General features: G+C 44.2%; 1 protein-coding gene across 1 annotated transcript in view; it reads right to left on the bottom strand.

The window, feature by feature from the left end:
* RPS6KA4 (ribosomal protein S6 kinase A4) overlaps positions 1-17758 on the bottom strand; it is a 227766-nt gene that overhangs the window by 75204 nt on the left and 134804 nt on the right. Inside the window, exon 12 of the mRNA XM_078660503.1 lies at positions 16252-16345. Within this exon, the coding sequence (XP_078516629.1) occupies positions 16252-16345 (94 nt within the window). The remainder of the gene's footprint in view (positions 1-16251; positions 16346-17758) is intronic.

Here is a 17758-nt window from a genome sequence, read left to right on the forward strand (position 1 = left end):
TTTGTCATGCTAAAACTGCTTTGCTCTTTTTACAAAGAGCAAATTATATGCATACATTGTGTTGCATAATGAATTTTATAAAAGTCTCGGTGAGGTTAAGAAGAACAAGAGATCAGGGTTAATTAATGGTCCCAGACCAAATCTTTCTGTACTTTTTTAATGTATAGTGGTAATTTTAGACGGAGTTCAGACATGTTATTTAATTGATTTTTTAAATTGTATATATGCACTTTTATGATGTTTTTTTAATCATCGAATAAAGATTTACTGAACTGAACAGTGAAACACATTTTGGAATACACTTTCCACACCAACTAAAGTCATGACATGTCCCAATAAATTATTTGTTCTTTAACTACTGAACACAATTCTATCTTCAATTATGCCTGATGTACGCATCCTGGATTAGGTATCTACATTATTCTAGCCTTCCTTTCGTATTGTTTTATACCAAATACGGGAGGAAAAAACCATACCAGCCTTTTGATAGGTGTCACCAAACACCTCTGTGCCTTACCATCAAGAGGGCTAATGTCACATGCGTCCTTCTTCAACCAGTGGGTGTAATCTTGTTGAGAGATTATCATATGTCTCCATTAGCACTATTGTCCCTCAGCACCTTGCATCTGGGATGCTTCATGGCTTCCTCAACAATATTCCCAAAATCCACATGCAGTCACTACACTTGATCGGCTCTCATCATTCCCACCCTTCACTGGTCTCACATTGCTCTTGACAACGCTTGTGACCACCTTTCTTACACCAGCAGCAAACTAACATACATGCTGAATTATTCTGAACTTTAGACACTCCCAGTCATAGCAGGCTTACAAGTATTAATCATATTTGTATTCAGAATTGAAGAAATTACCTTTGGGGTTAACAGACTGCATTTTTTGCTTCTCTACCTGTATTATCATTAATCTATCTTCCTCAAACCTGCAAAGACCCCAAACAGTTTTGGCTCCCTTTGTGCTTGTTGGGGAAAAAGCTGTTGGGAGTTCGAGGTGACAGTAGCAGTGCCTACTCACTCTTGCACAGCTCAACTAGAAGAAATCCCAGTGGAGAGCCCCTCATAGGGACAGGCACAGGACAAACTCCGAAAGACTCAGCCATTGGAGTATTGTGGAAAAGTAAATTTTGCCATGTTCTGTGTCCCTACGCGTCCTCCATCATATGTTATGTGCGCATGATTAATATGCATATGTATTCCCCATGTTCGATTAATGACGCAATTACAGTTGTGTCCATCTCTAGTATGCCAGTTTCCAGTTCTCGTGAATACTACGAATATCAGGCCTATGTAAAGTTACGTTGCCACGTTTCCCAGTGTGCACGTTATTTCATTGTAAAGTTCCCGTTTCTAGGCCTCAAAAGGGCCTGGACACCAGATTCAGCTCCTGTCTCCTGAGCCTCGCTGAGGAGCGATACAGCCCCCACCTGTATCCTCGACCCTTCACTTACTTCCTGCCTTGCAGTGCCCGGTTCAGCCTGGCTCTGCCTCTGAGTCTGCCAAGAGTATGTTATGATTCTAGTTATCAGTCCAGCCCTCCTTCTCTGCATTCCTAAGCTACTGAACCGCATCAATAGTTTCCGTCATTGTCTAGCCTTTACGTCTCCATGTAAGAGAAATACTGTATTAATGGTCATTTAATATTCTTCATCACGCACTACATGTAGAATAATGTATGCTCCAGTCTTAGAATCAAGTTAGCCTTTCCCCTCCTGACTTCCAGTTTATATCAACATGTTCTATAAACATCAGATACTAGATACCGTTTAGGTACATGTCGCCCTGACTCCCCAGACTTCAGTCTCTGCTCCTAGCACAGAGTTCGTAGCCCCCAGCTTCTCCTAGTAATACGTCATTGCCAGTTTGCGCGCACCATCAGGTTAGAGGTCCCGGCTCCTTAGGTAGCCCCCTCCATGTTTCCGCCCCATTCATGACATATTCTGTTACGTTTGCATCACATGTCTATGTATACGCCTCTGTTACACCTACTTTCACCCTTATCTTTCGCGACTGCTATTGACCACACCCACTGCTCCGCCTATCGTATGTATTGTAATGCAACTGTTTTAGTATATATGATCGTGTATTGTTATTAAATGTTAGCGCGCTCATCCCAGATCCAGCCCCGGCAGCTGCCGGGCCCTGCCATCCTATTCCTATGCAGGTTGTCCTGTCCCTGTCCTTTATGCTGTAATAAACCTGCAAAACTCCTACTACCTCGAATCTTGACTCTTATTTATTGAGCTATCTGTTATTACTATGCCTAGTCAAACCTAGATCCGGTATTATTTATTTATATACCACATAATGGCGCCCGAATAGGGACTTGCCCTTTCCCCACGCGTCGGTGAAGCCACGCCGGCCCCCCTGACCCTCTGCAGTCGTGACGGAACTCTTCTGCGCACCGGCAGATATTTCTGCTTTAAGTATCCCTCAGGCCCACGGAGGAGACGGAGGAGGCGGTCCAGCATCCAGACGAGACGGTGGAGGAACGCGGCGAGTCCCGACCAGAGCCCAAGCCGAGAGTCCAAGGTCCGAGGTATCCGGAGGCCCACCCGTAACAGAAGTCCGAAGTTCGTCCGTCCGGCGTCGAAGCAGTCCAGTCCAGTCCGAGGCTTTCCGTTCTTGCTGCCCGGTGAGTACCGTTGCTGGGGTAGTATCTAGACAGGGTCAATCTAAATTGTCTCTGGTCCGATGGGTCTGGGTACGCAGATCTGAAACGAAGTGTTCACCTAGGTGGATACGGGTCTTGATGCGTCCCTTTATGGGACCGGTATGTTCCGTGCTGTTTCAGCAGCGCATCCAGTAATTCTAGTCTGTTCCGTTCTCGAGAAATTCATGTGTTTCTGTTCTCAGTGTTCCAGGTAGTATTCTGTCCGAACTGTTGCTTCATAATGTTATTCAATGTATTTTCAATGTCGTGGTATGCCTGAATTGTTTTCTCAATTGTTATTGTTCCTCGTGTATTGTATTGTGTTCAGATTCAAGTTTGCAATGTCCCTCTTTTCGAGATTACGTCAGTTAAAAACTAGAAAGGGTCTGCTAGAAGAAGCAGTTCCTGTCCCGCCTAGGGACAGTCCAGGTCATTTTATGTATCAGAAGCATGGCATAAGTGCCATATTATATCTAGATTTATGGGTAGAGTATACCAAACAGTTAGAAGAAAAGTATAGATGGCCTGTATCAGGCACATGGGATGCCGAGTGCATCATGCGAGTAGAAGAAGCATTATGGAAAAAGAAAGCCAGACAGTCACAGAAAGACGCCATCGAGTTATGGCGCAAAGAATCTCATAAAAGAACCGAAAAAGAAATCAGAAAGTCAGAATTAAGTCGAGAATCCTTAGAACGAGCCCAAGAAAGGGAACTAATCGAGATAGGTGAACGAGTTAAAACAGAACAGTCAGTCAGACAGACAGAGGCATGCCCTCATCAAGGGTATGTATCCTCTTCTTGCCGAGGGCTTGCCAAAAGCGACCCCGGAGGCATTCAGTAATTCTCCGCCACCCTTAGTTACGACCAAGCTACGTCACAAACCGACCGCAGCTGATATTTTCATTTCGTCCTATTTGGACGACACAGTCCCAGAATATGCAAATCCCGCACCGCCAGTCCCTGTAAATCAGGCAATTCCCGCTCCTCCAGACACCGGAGTACCTGTTACGGTACCCCCGGTCCAGCCCGCCATACAAGTCCAGCCTGCATTTCCATTTCCCACTCTGCCAGGACGAAGAGCATCAGTAGACGACTCTAGTTTAGGGGCCGCAGGAGGAGGTCCTCTAGGAACCCCGCCGCCACACAAGCGTTTAACGTTAGCCGAATTACATGCACAAGCGTCACAGCGTACGCCCAGGTATCAGTCTGTTGCAGAAATAAGAAAAGCCCTTAACGAATGTGGCTATGATCCAGTCCCAGGCGAGGATAATATGGTATTATATTCATTACGCGTGAGAAAGGTGACCGAGTATCTAGTCACCCTACCAGATATGAAAGAAGATCTAGACAGAATATATCGTTTCATCCGTACAGGGAATGATCCAGAAAGTATTAGTGACGTCATGTGCCAAAGAAAAGTTGAAGTCCAGCTCATGCTATTAAAGTTTCTGATTAATTGTTTAATACGAGAACAAGATTATCCGACCAAAGATCAAGCCGAAATGAAAGTCCTGACAAAGTGGAGTGATAATATAGCCGAGGGTAAGCATAAGACTATCGGTAGTATAGAGAGTATGTACAAGAAAATTCGTAAGGAAATAATAAAGTTACACGAACAACGTAAAGCCGCACAAGTAAGCGAAAAAGAAAATGACTCTTCTACTAAAGAGGTAGACGACGAGAATCCCGCCAGAATAGCGTATGTAGGAAAATCTAGATTTCCAGATCGCCATTTGCGCCTAGAACACAAGTCAGTTTTACATCATCCAGCACCAGAACAAGGTTCTCTGGAACAAGTATTTCAAGCTACCGATCACATTCTGAAATCACGAATCGGTTACAGTGAATTAAGTACTATGCATGAACAAGAACTAGTCCGATCAGCAGTCCGATGGATTACTGATTCTACCACTTTTCCAGACGAAATAGTGGCACAAATGTTTCTGAAATTGCCCCCAGCCGAGCAGCGACTGGCGGGTATGTATATGATCCAGCACCTCATTACATTGTATGAGGGTCAACATTCTGATCCAGGTCCGTTACATGATGTCCTGAACGAGTTACTCCAGTATAGATGGAAAGGTTTAGGTACCGATTTAATTAGTGTCATTCTAGAACAGCGCCACAAATATAGTATGTTTCTGAACCCGCATTTTGTTCATGTCTCACCCCCAGAAAGTAAACCCTTTTACATAGACAGACAGAATCCGTTACGAGAAGTGCATCCAGTTAAGACAGAGGGTGGTGAAATGCAACGAGTGTTTGTTTACACCCCTATCACAAAGATGGAACTCTTAGAGATGAAAAAATTGATTCTCTGTCATGATAAAGATCCAGCAGGGTTCCACCGAGAATTGAAAGATATGCTCCGTATGGGAGAATACACGTATCCAGATATAATTAAAATGTTAAAGGTCCTGTTGCCCGCAGGGGTATATGAGAAACTCAAGGAAAAAGAATGGGAGGTGGGAGAGAAAAAGATCGATTGGGCAGTTCTAGAAGCTGAAGACAAGGCACAAGTACCAGGTACCGGTCTTGGAGATAAATGTAAAGAATTACCTGAACTGTTAATACAAGTTTTGCCCAGACTATTAGCAACTAAAAAGGAAGACTGGGATGCAATCTCAGCCTGTAAACAGAAACAAGACGAAGACACTAGTGATTTTTACTCTAGATTTGAAAAATGTTTTATTATAAACAGTGGCCTCAAGACGAGTAGCGAGTCATACCCTCATCTTTTTGTTACTAAATTAGTCGAGAATTCAAGTCCACAAGTTAAAAATCGAGTTTTGAAAGTCAAAAGTACCTGGCAAGCTAATACCCCGTCCCAGATGTTACAGATGCTTCAATATCACCAGAATAGAATCAGAGAAGAGCAAGAACACGAAAGGAAACGTATGAAAGACACGAAAATGAAAGTACTAGTTGCACAATCTGTTCCTCAAGACAGTCAGAAGAGGGGTCCGAATCAAGCCAGTCATCCTGCAGCTCCCGTTAAAGGAAACTGCAATTATTGTAAACAGCCAGGTCATTTTATAAACGAGTGTGCAGTTCTGAAACACAACATAGCTACCGGTAAGACTAAAGAAAGACCACGTCCGCCTAGACAAGAGCAAGTTTCACAGACTTCTCAGCCACAGAATGCACAACAGACAGTTACAGCACCGCAGCCCATCGCTGCAACACAGCATGTTACACAACAGATGTATCAGTATGCGCAGTCAGAGTATCCAGAGTATCAGCCATATTCATGAAACAGCCTAGAGAGGGAGGTAGGCTTGCCTCTCATCGAGATACCTGTAGATCAAGAGGGTCCCTATGTTCACAGTCAAGTACTAGGGAAAGACAGAAAGTTTCTGATTGATACAGGGGCAAGTAGGACCACCATCAGTCACGCCGAAGTTCCAGGGGCTCCGCTCTCAGGCTCTAGAAATGTTTCCCTTGGATTTTCAGGAAAACCTATTGTAAATGAAATATCAAAGCCAGTTACTCTAGAAGTAGGTCCACTGTCCCGCACTACTGATCTGTTACTTACTAAGTCATGTCCAGAAAATCTATTAGGCATTAAAACACTGAAAGAGTTAGGTGCAGTTATATGCTGTTCCCCAGAGGGAATACGATTGTTCCTACGTGACTTCAAGGGTCATTATGTATTACGAGATTTTGATCCGAGATTGTCTAATGTCCCGCAGCATCTATGGGCGCAAGGTCCAACTGATGTTGGCTTTATGCAAATCACACCCCATCGTGTGACTCTTAAACCAGGTGTAGTCCTGCCACGAATCAGACAGTACAGATTGCCACCTGAGGCTGTAGCAGCCTTATCCAAAATTATTGACGAGCTTATGGCTCAAGGAGTAGTGGTAGAAACTGACTCCAATGTATGTAATTCTCCGATCATTCCTGTCATGAAACGTACTGATCCAAATGCACCCCCGGTATATCGATTAGTGATTGACCTTCGAGAACTTAATAAATGTATTATTCCCCAGTACCCAGTTGTCCCAGATATCTCTTCCCTATTGACAGCCATTGATTCCGAAGCCTCATTTTTCACTGTCATAGACCTCAAGAACGCATTCTTCAGTGTCCCCATTCATCCAGACAGCCAGTTTCTTTTCGGATTTTGTTTAAATGGAAGGAGCTATATGTTCACACGAGCTCCTCAAGGTTTCACAGAAAGTCCTAGTATTTACAGTCAAGCACTCAAGAGACAACTAGACAATATTCACATGCCAACTGACACTGCCCTGCTCCAGTATGTCGATGATCTACTGATCACAGCCCGTTCTGAACGTGCTTGCGAGCGAGCATCACTCACAGTTTTGTATTTCCTTGCCGAGATGGGGCACAAGGTGTCCCCTTCTAAGCTTCAATTCTGTGTCCAGCAAGTAATCTACTTAGGCCACTTGCTGTCCAAGTGGGGTAGGCAGTTGACACCAGACCGTATCCAGTTAATAGCGAGTCTTCCTCAGCCAAAGACCCAGAAGGAGGTACGTGCTTTTATTGGCCTTACTTCTTATTGCAGACAATGGATTCCTCAGTATGCATTTCTAGCTAAACCACTGATACAGTTAACGACACAGGAGGCAGCCGTATCGACTGTCCTCCCTTGGACATCTGAACATACACTTAGTTTTAATGAATTAAAGAAAGCCCTATGCCAAGCTCCAGTTCTAGCTACACCGAACTACAGTAAGACTTTTACACTTTTTGTCACTGAACGCGAAGGTACAGCATTATCTGTTCTCACACAAGATCAAGCAGGACAATACAAGCCTTGTGCTTATTTTTCGAGCACATTAGATCCTGTAGCCCAGGCTTTGCCTGCGTGTCTCAAGTCAGTTGCAGCCACAGCACTAGCTATCAGACAAAGTGATTCCATAGTCTTAGGACACTCCCTGACCGTACAAGTTCCACACTCCGTGGAAGTTCTTTTAAACCGAACACAAACTCAGCACTTGACAATTGCACGTTTAACAGGTTATGAATTGACACTGTTTCAGCCACACATAGAAATCAGACGCTGCAACGTCCTAAATCCTGCCACACTGTTACCGTCAGTTAATCCAAATCCTGCCACACACGATTGTGTGGAAGTAGTTAACATCATGACCAAGCCAAGACAAGATCTGACAGATATTCCATTACCAGATCCCGACCTGACACTTTATGTGGATGGTTCATGCATGAGAACCAGTACAGGAGAACTAGTAGCCGCGTATGCAGTGACTACTGACACTGAAGTTATTGAAACACACCGTATTGACCCCCTGTCTGCTCAAGCAGCAGAGCTAGTTGCTCTGACACAAGCCTGCATACACGCCAAGAACCGGAAAGTTAATGTTTACACAGATTCACGTTATGCATTTGGAGTCGTACACGACTTCGGAGTGCTCTGGCAGGAGAGAGGTTTCATGACTTCTCATGGAACCAAGATTCAGCATGGTCTCCTTATTCAAGCTCTGTTAGATGCCATACACTTACCGACATCCATTGCTATCATGAAATGCAAAGCACATACGAAAGTTACTGACACTATTTCCCAGGGTAATGATCTAGCAGATCGCACAGCCAAGCTTACAGCACAGGCTCCAGACATTTCAGTTAAGCCAACACAGACACTCACTCCAGATCCGACTACATGTATGACAGTTAAGGACCCTACTCAAGATGTCATAGATATCCAGTTGCATGCTACTCCCGATGAAATCAAGAAATGGTCCGAACAAGGAGGGGTCCAGACAGATCAGGGATGGGTAACGAAGGGTAGAGCCACATGGTTTCTCCCCGACTCTATGGTTCAAGTCATTATTAATACCGCACATAGTCCAGCACATTTAGGAGAGAAAGCAATGTTAGACAGTATCCAGAATATTTGGTTCAACAAGCATTTACGAGCTGCAGCCAAGCAGAAAGTCCGTACCTGTATGATATGTTGCCAGTTTAATCCAGGTAAAAGTGTCCCGGTGGAACAAGGTGGATTCCAGCCCCCTGACCACCCTTTTGAAGTCCTCCAGATGGATTATATTCAGATGGAGCGATGTCGAGGTTTCAAGTATGTCCTTGTAGTTGTATGCGCTTTGTCCAGGTGGACAGAAGCATATCCAGTCCCAGATTACACAGCCGCGACCACTGCTAAGCAGTTGGTTCGTGAGTTCTTCCCCCGTTATGGACTCCCTAGAGTCGTATATTCTGATAACGGCCAGCCATTCTCATCTGAGTTGATGAAACATGTTTCCCTATTGTTAGGGTACCAGTGGAAGTTCCATTGTGTACGCCATCCAGAAGCAGCCGGTCTCGTAGAGAGACATAATCAGACCCTGAAAATTCGCATCGCCAAAGTATGTCAAGAGAAAGGTGTGGACTGGCTAGTAGCTCTGCCAGTTGCCCTGTTCTATATGCGCATGGTCGCACATTCCAGATCAGGTCTGTCCCCGTATGAGGTCGTTTTCGGCCGCCCCCCTAACATGTGGGGTACACCTAGACCTCGAAGTATTACCGATGTTTCCAGTAATATGCTGACAGATTACCTAGCTTCCTTGATGTCTGCCCTCAACTCTTGTCGTTCACAGGTTGCCGCCGCATTTCCAGACAATACAGAGGTGGCACCGCATGAAATCGTTCCCGGATCCATGGTCCTAGTGCGAAATTTCGATCGCTCAAGTCCGCTGGAGCCTCGCTGGAAGGAGCCCCGACAGGTCCTCCTGGCCACCCGTACAGCCGTGAAGTTGGAGGGACGCAAAGGCTGGGTGCATCTTTCGCATATCAAAAAGTTTTATGGATTGAAACCAGTTTCAAAGAACATTTCCGAGGATTTAAAGGACTGCCAAAGTACTATTCTTAAGGACTGTCCCGCAAAAGACACTGTTACTGAACCCTCCCTGTTAGAGACAACTCCGCAACAGGAGTATAAGAAAAAGCTAAGGTCTAGTAAAATAAGTCAGCCAGTTTGATGGTCTAAGTCCTCCCCTAGGTGAAACGGTTAGACCGGTTTCTGACATGCATAAAATAGACCCCCATAGTGAGAGAGTTAGTCAAAACTCAATTCGATGTATCGTTTTTCTATGTTTCATATTATTTCTCAGCATTATGATTTCCTGCACCAGTTATGCATTTTATCTGTATTTTCCAGTTTCTCATGTAAATAAGTCTTCTAATGTTACTGTAGAGCACACGTTTAGTGACCTGCCTCCTCATGAACTCTCTTACCGCCTCGCTATGCGTAACAATTCCTTTATCCGCATGTTACATTATTCACACCAGACCAGCAATGTCACTAATTGTTGGGTGTGTGGTCGACTCCCCCCTTTCCAGACACCGAAGGGAGTTCTGCCACTCTTTCCTTATCCATTTTCACATAATGGTTCGTGTGGAGCATGGTCCACGTTAACGTCATCCTCAACAGATATGTCTTTCCTTAACAGTACATGTTTTCCAGACAAGCAAGGTCTTCCCCACAGAACAGGGTTAGATCTAGAAAATGAAGTTTACAATTTAGGTAATTATTCTTCGAATTTCATGGTCCTGAATGTTCAGTCTGATACTACTCCAGACTTACCTGCTATTTCAGTACTACCAGTCAAAGGTGAATTATGTGTCCGAAATAATGGTTCCGTACATGTAGGACATAGCGATTGTACTACTATTGTCAAGTATAGTGACAGTGGGAAATCTATTTTCAAAGCTTCACGTCATTCTTATTTTATTTGTGGTCAAACCGCATATGTTCGTCTGCCCCTCGATTGGGAGGGAACCTGTTACATTGCCTTCCTACTGCCACCTGTTTTCCTAGCCCCACCTGATTATCATAGAAACACACATCTAGTACACATTAGACATAGAAGGGAGATTGAGTCCCCAATTGTCGATTATACTGAAACTGCTCTAGAACAGTATACAGATTTCAATAGAGGTTTCTTCTTCTTTATCGGCCCTATCCAGAATAGTAAGCTAATCCGTAGGTTAACAAGAACCCTTGAAGCTGTAGTAAATGAGACTGCCTCTGCTCTAGGTAACTTAACTGAAGAGCAATCTGCTATGAGATTTGTCGTTTTGCAAAATCGTCTCGTCCTTGACGTCATACTGGCCGATAGGGGCGGGGCCTGTAGAGTCATCGGATCTAGTTGCTGCATTTTCATTCCAAATAACGCGCCGTCTGTTTATTCAGCTATAACCAGACTCCATAAAATTGCCCATCTGTTACACCAAAATCCAGGCACCTGGACATGGTCCGGTTGGTTCTGGAATATAATTTCCGCCTGGGGATGGAAAGTATTGTCCTTTCTAGGTATTGCAGTAGCGATCATATTCAGTTGCTGCCTCTGTATACAATGTGGCCCTGCGATTTGCGGCATTTGTGCTACCTCTTGTATTCCTAGTCCCAAGCCCCGTTCTAAATCCCGTTCCAAGAAAATTCGAGACGAGCAAATGATACTGTATGAAATGATAGATGGTATCATGAATATTGATGTTTCCTGATGGAAACGTAGTGACAAGGAGGGAATGTGGAAAAGTAAATTTTGCCATGTTCTGTGTCCCTACGCGTCCTCCATCATATGTTATGTGCGCATGATTAATATGCATATGTATTCCCCATGTTCGATTAATGACGCAATTACAGTTGTGTCCATCTCTAGTATGCCAGTTTCCAGTTCTCGTGAATACTACGAATATCAGGCCTATGTAAAGTTACGTTGCCACGTTTCCCAGTGTGCACGTTATTTCATTGTAAAGTTCCCGTTTCTAGGCCTCAAAAGGGCCTGGACACCAGATTCAGCTCCTGTCTCCTGAGCCTCGCTGAGGAGCGATACAGCCCCCACCTGTATCCTCGACCCTTCACTTACTTCCTGCCTTGCAGTGCCCGGTTCAGCCTGGCTCTGCCTCTGAGTCTGCCAAGAGTATGTTATGATTCTAGTTATCAGTCCAGCCCTCCTTCTCTGCATTCCTAAGCTACTGAACCGCATCAATAGTTTCCGTCATTGTCTAGCCTTTACGTCTCCATGTAAGAGAAATACTGTATTAATGGTCATTTAATATTCTTCATCACGCACTACATGTAGAATAATGTATGCTCCAGTCTTAGAATCAAGTTAGCCTTTCCCCTCCTGACTTCCAGTTTATATCAACATGTTCTCTAAACATCAGATACTAGATACCGTTTAGGTACATGTCGCCCTGACTCCCCAGACTTCAGTCTCTGCTCCTAGCACAGAGTTCGTAGCCCCCAGCTTCTCCTAGTAATACGTCATTGCCAGTTTGCGCGCACCATCAGGTTAGAGGTCCCGGCTCCTTAGGTAGCCCCCTCCATGTTTCCGCCCCATTCATGACATATTCTGTTACGTTTGCATCACATGTCTATGTATACGCCTCTGTTACACCTACTTTCACCCTTATCTTTCGCGACTGCTATTGACCACACCCACTGCTCCGCCTATCGTATGTATTGTAATGCAACTGTTTTAGTATATATGATCGTGTATTGTTATTAAATGTTAGCGCGCTCATCCCAGATCCAGCCCCGGCAGCTGCCGGGCCCTGCCATCCTATTCCTATGCAGGTTGTCCTGTCCCTGTCCTTTATGCTGTAATAAACCTGCAAAACTCCTACTACCTCGAATCTTGACTCTTATTTATTGAGCTATCTGTTATTACTATGCCTAGTCAAACCTAGATCTGGTATTATTTATTTATATACCACAGTATACAGGTGCAGCACTCGGAAATTCCTGCTTAAAAAGAAGAGTAGATGTACCCTGCAAGCAAGCAGGTGGTTTAGTCAGGCAGCCTTCCAGAGCAGTAGAAATTCTTAGCTGCTGAAGGTTCCTAAATAGTAACGTTTGGTCGAACCCTGACAGAGTATCTAACACAGGTCTATCTGTGCACAGGAGCTGAGGTGCAGGTCAACATTCGAAGTGATAACTGCTTCAAGTTGGCACGAGGAGATGAGATAATCTGTGACCTGGTGCCAGGGGACACTGAGGTCCTTGTGTAAACAAAAACTTTACATTGGTATACAAGACGCCCTCTGTGGTCCAGCTGGAAAGTGAGAGGTCTACCAAACCATTATGCAGCAGTATAACCTGTTCCACTGGTCTAACATGGAAGTAGACACAGATGTTTTACTTAACACGGCCGTACTGCCTGTATAGTGGATATTAAGGAGGGCAGGCAGACTCCACTTCACCACTACAAGTGAATGCAGCTCCCAGATCAGGCAAATTGAGAGAGATGGTCCCCATGGAACTCCGTACAATTTCAAGCAAATTAGATATTTCTTGCTGTGGATTATGGCATGAGACACCCTGAGGATGTGTCTTTGCGAACACCATTGACCCTCATTAGGATCTTTTTTCTTGCTGGATTATCTAGCACTGGGATATCCATCAGAGGGATCTCCTTCAAATAGACATATATGAAGGCAGTGTCAACAAATGTAATGCGACCTACCACTCCCTCCACAACCTATCTTGCCAATACCTAGGGAACGCATACAAAGTTTTGCCAAACCCTTGAAGCACGCAATAGGTACTTTAGGTAAGCCCATCAAGAAGGAGAGGGACATCCTGTCAAATCTCCTCTATGCTCATACAAAGGTGTTTCAGGAGAAAAAAAGTATTTTTCTGCCCTTTTCAACTCTTCTACGGGTACCCAATATACAGCTAACTTATTTTGCTGAGAGACTACGGGGAGGAAAAACCGAGGTTCCCAGCACATTATGTGGGGTACCATGTGAAGTCCTCAGGAACTAGGTGGCCCATATGCACAACGCGCAGGATACAATGCATGTGGGTCATGGACTCATTGGTCTGACCAGACGGCAACCCTTACTGGTTATTAAGAGGATCAGGGAATTCTGATTTTGAAGCAGTTCCGGCCACAAGACGGATTGGCCTCAACATACCCATGAAGACAGCGCTAGAAGTAGCAGAAACAAGAGCGCTCACTCTGAGAGAATTCTTATGGCTAAGAGTGTCTGGTTTCAGGGTCAAATCTTTAAAATTCAGTTTTGCACCATATGGAAAACGAGAAAGATATCAGAGAGATTCAAAGCTGGCTGTTTACAAAAGACTGTTAAGTAATAATGCAGATCAGATAGCTTTAACTGAGTGACTGTTTAATTTGCACTGTTCAAACCTCTCAATGGCAACTGACGAATCTTTCAGGCTGCAGAGAGGTTTGCAGCTAAGTGGAGATGCCAAATGATGAAGCATGCCACCTTGGTGGCTGTAGAGAGGTACATACAGTAAGGAAAACAGTTTTTGCATTTGGAGATTTTGAGAACACTTTAGGGGTTGTAGTCATTACCGTGAAATGCTCCTCTGAACTTACAGAAACAACTCTCTACGTTTCCTCTCCCTGTTACACCACCCATCGCAATACACTGTGCTCACTCGCTCAGGTTTTAAACCTTCACATGGTCACTCCTCCCTAGAAGTCCAAGTTCCAGAAACCTCAAGCAAAAACAAGCAAGGACCTGTACCCTGCAGACTTCTGAGACAACTGAACATGTTCAAAACGTTCCCAATCACTACCCTATGTTCTCATCGAGCAAAGGTCAAAGAGGCTCCAACAGAAGAGCCATCCTGGCACACTAGGTATACATCCCACACTCAAGTAGCCTAGTCCAGGTTACCTGGAGGTAGTTGTGACCAGCGCCTGAAAATTCTGTCCTCTAAGAATTCAATGCTCCTGGGTAAACAAGGAGAGTGCACCTGGCTACCTCCCACCTTCTAATTTTTAAGCGTATGGGCCCCACAAGTGAATTTATTGATTAGGGTTAGGCAGCAGGCCGTGGTCAGAGTTCAGACACTGCCCAAGTGGGAGGAAGTGACAGCCTCCTGTGTCACTGGGAGTTTATTAATTCTATTATGCTTCTAACAATCAGACAGGCCCAGATTCCATCACTAGCCAGAAAGATTAATATTCGTGTTAAATCCACATCTGCCACCTAGATTATCTACACCACTGTTAACCCTGAAGCACAGCAAGCATTACATGTAGGTTATTAAAAGTGATATGTTTTAAGGACTTATGAAAGGCTATGCGGTCAGCAATTCTTCGAAGGTCAAATGAAAGGAATTTCCAGAGTCTAAGCCCCAATTTTCTTACAAAGAATCACCACATTTTTTAAAAACTAAGCACAGATAACAGCACTTGTGATGTCATAAAGGGGTCTATGCCAGCAATCACTGCTCGGAAACACACAACACCTTACAAAGAAGTGTTGCTGAACAGGCAGCCAATGCAAGGGACAGCTGGCCTTAGTGACATGGTCAAAATTCCTTGTTTACTAATTACATTTTTGATACGTTTTAGTCTCCTTTAACTTCTTACCCAGAACCTCCAAGTACAATGCATGACCATTCTCGAGAAAAGAAAGAATGCAAGCTCTTACCAAAGTGACATGCAAACAACTATGAATAAAAGGCAGGCTTCATTTTACAGCCGAGAATGGATGGAGGGAACAGGAGGATTATGTTTTTAATGTAGGGGTCCAAGAGAGAGCTTGGTCTAAAAAGAACTTAAAGTTGCTCACTTTCATGATGGGAGAAATTTACTCTCCCAATCACGTAGGCCAAAGGCAGGATCCACAAATAATGATCCATCATTTTATTGGCATTTAACTTTAAAAGTTACTTGCCATCCATTATGGTTTACAACTCGCCGGTCAAAACTAATGACAAATTGAGTGTCATCGCCAGAGACCATTGGGGATTTCTTCAGATCTCAGCTGCAGGTCTTGCTTACACGTGTATGCCAATGACAACAGCCAATCCTATTGGTCCTTTTCCTAGTCACAGTTGTTGTTCTTAAACCCACATATAAGCTAGCACACAAGCTCACTAGACTGCATCCAGTTGCAGCTACCTACAGTGGCTTCACACAAGGTGTAGTACAATCTCCTTAAAGTAGACTTTGTTATTTTTGGTTTCTGGCAATGCACCAAATGAGGGCTGTGCTGGAACCATCACCACAGACCAGAAAGGGGGCAGAATTGCATGCCTTCCGGCACACATCTCATATCCCAGGAAGGTTAGTCTTTGATAAAGCTCCCTCCCTATAAACTGCCCTTATATACTACATCGCCAAATCAGTGCAGGATCTCCAAGCGACTGTAAAATACAACTTCGTTTGCCTGAAGTCAATGCCCACACTGGCACTGCAGCTGGAAATGTCATCTGTCTAAGTGCAGTACGTTGCATTTAAAAACTTTGGGGCAATGTGCCTTCATGGAGTCGGTGTCCTCGCTCCATGTGAAAGCATGGGTGCCGGGCACCTCCTACCTCACTGCTACATGAAATAAGCAGGCACGTGAAAGGTAAGCGCAAGCTTTATTGTAGAAAAGGAAGCAATCTTCTGCAAGCGGCTCCATGGAAAAGCTTCTGCAGACCAACTGACAATATCCTATACCAGCACTGAACGCCAAAACGTCAGAATAATCAGATCCCTGCCGACAAGGAAGCAGGCTTCACAGCACACTGCCGACTCATTAGACAGATTATGAATGCTAGCTAGTCAGTCACTCATTACACAACACAAGCATCACCTGGTCACTAATACGCTGCAAGAGTGCGCGTCTTACCTGGTCTTTGTGCACCTCATGAAGTTTGACCACATTGGGATGCGCCTCACACAGCTTCAGGGCTGTAATTTCACGCTGCACATTCAGCTCCCTTCTGCAGAAGAGATAAAGAATTTAAGTGACCTAGGAAACAATGCAGCATTCACCTTTCGACAACTGACTAACAAAAAATTAAACGTTTTAGGCATCAAGGTTAGATGTGGTCATAGTGACCCTGGGTGATACCAACCCAAAAACCCCAGGATCCCTAAACTTAAAACATCACCTTCAGAATATAGTTTCCTTACACTGTATAGTAATTCAGACAATGAATGTAAAACCACGACTGTTTACAATCTAACGTTTCCCTGCCTCCAGCTGGGAGCGGTAAGAGTCCAGGCTTACGGGTTAATCTATGAGAGGTGGAAGCTACAAAACTGTTGTTAGAGACAAGTAACCTTTCACTTTCACAGCATGAAACATTATTAGATTCACGTGCATTGCACCAACTTCAAAGCAGTACACCCCTCTACGAAGATGGCTAAATTAACCCCTTCGGCGCTCATGACGAGCTGAGCTCGTCATGAGTTGTGCCGCTCGCACGCTGATGACTAGCTCAGCTCGTCATGTAACGCGGCTTTTTGAAAAAAGCTGCGTAGCGCAAAAATAGCCGCCGCACGCATGCGGTTAAGAGTGGTAGCAAAGAGTTTATTTGCCATAGTCTGCCCCAATATGGTCTTCTACCCTCCAGTACTTACAAAGTAATGTTTAGTGGCTATATGAACATGTGCCGGCTGTACACACGTAGAACAGTTACAGCAATGAAACCAATGCAACTGTTTTCTTAAAGAAGAATGAGCTCATAGTCTTGTGCAATGTCTTGTCATTTGGTAAACAGCACAACTGAATGCAGTAAACAATGTATCAGACTATACTTCTCTTGCTTGAAACACTGCTCATAAGTTGGGATTCAAAATACACAAAACGCTGGTGTGTCTTCCTGAAGCCCTTGGACCTGGCAATCTAGTGGATATAGTGCTCTTTTTTTTCTCACGACTGGGAAATCATTTGGGAGGGTGGCAATGGGATGGGTTTGCATGCCTAACCAGTTTATATATGTTCTGTATGTTGCCTTTTAGGAGTGTCTTTTTGGCTTTTGAATAAAGAATTGAACTTGACTAACCAGTCTTCATACACCTCTATATAAGGCTGCTGCGCTGCAAGATTACAGAACCCCCTAAATCTATGCAATGAAGTAAATGCAATTTGGACCTGCACATTAAATATCAGATATTTGGGTGAGTACTCAACCTGATGGCCAAAAACAGTAGAGTCATTCTTGCACTGGTTTCATTTGTAGCCACACGTGGTAGGAAATTAGTACAAAATGTCATTATTGGCAATAAATGTATCACTATTCTTACTAATGAAGACGGTAATGTCAGGTAGAGATAAACCGATTTTTCTAAAATTCTCTCCATCATTTGACCTATCAGTGCTTTATAGTAGGCTTGGATGGTGAACTCTG

This window comes from Lissotriton helveticus, chromosome 9, assembly GCF_964261635.1.
Source record: "Lissotriton helveticus chromosome 9, aLisHel1.1, whole genome shotgun sequence".
Taxonomy (NCBI): Eukaryota; Metazoa; Chordata; class Amphibia; order Caudata; family Salamandridae; genus Lissotriton; species Lissotriton helveticus.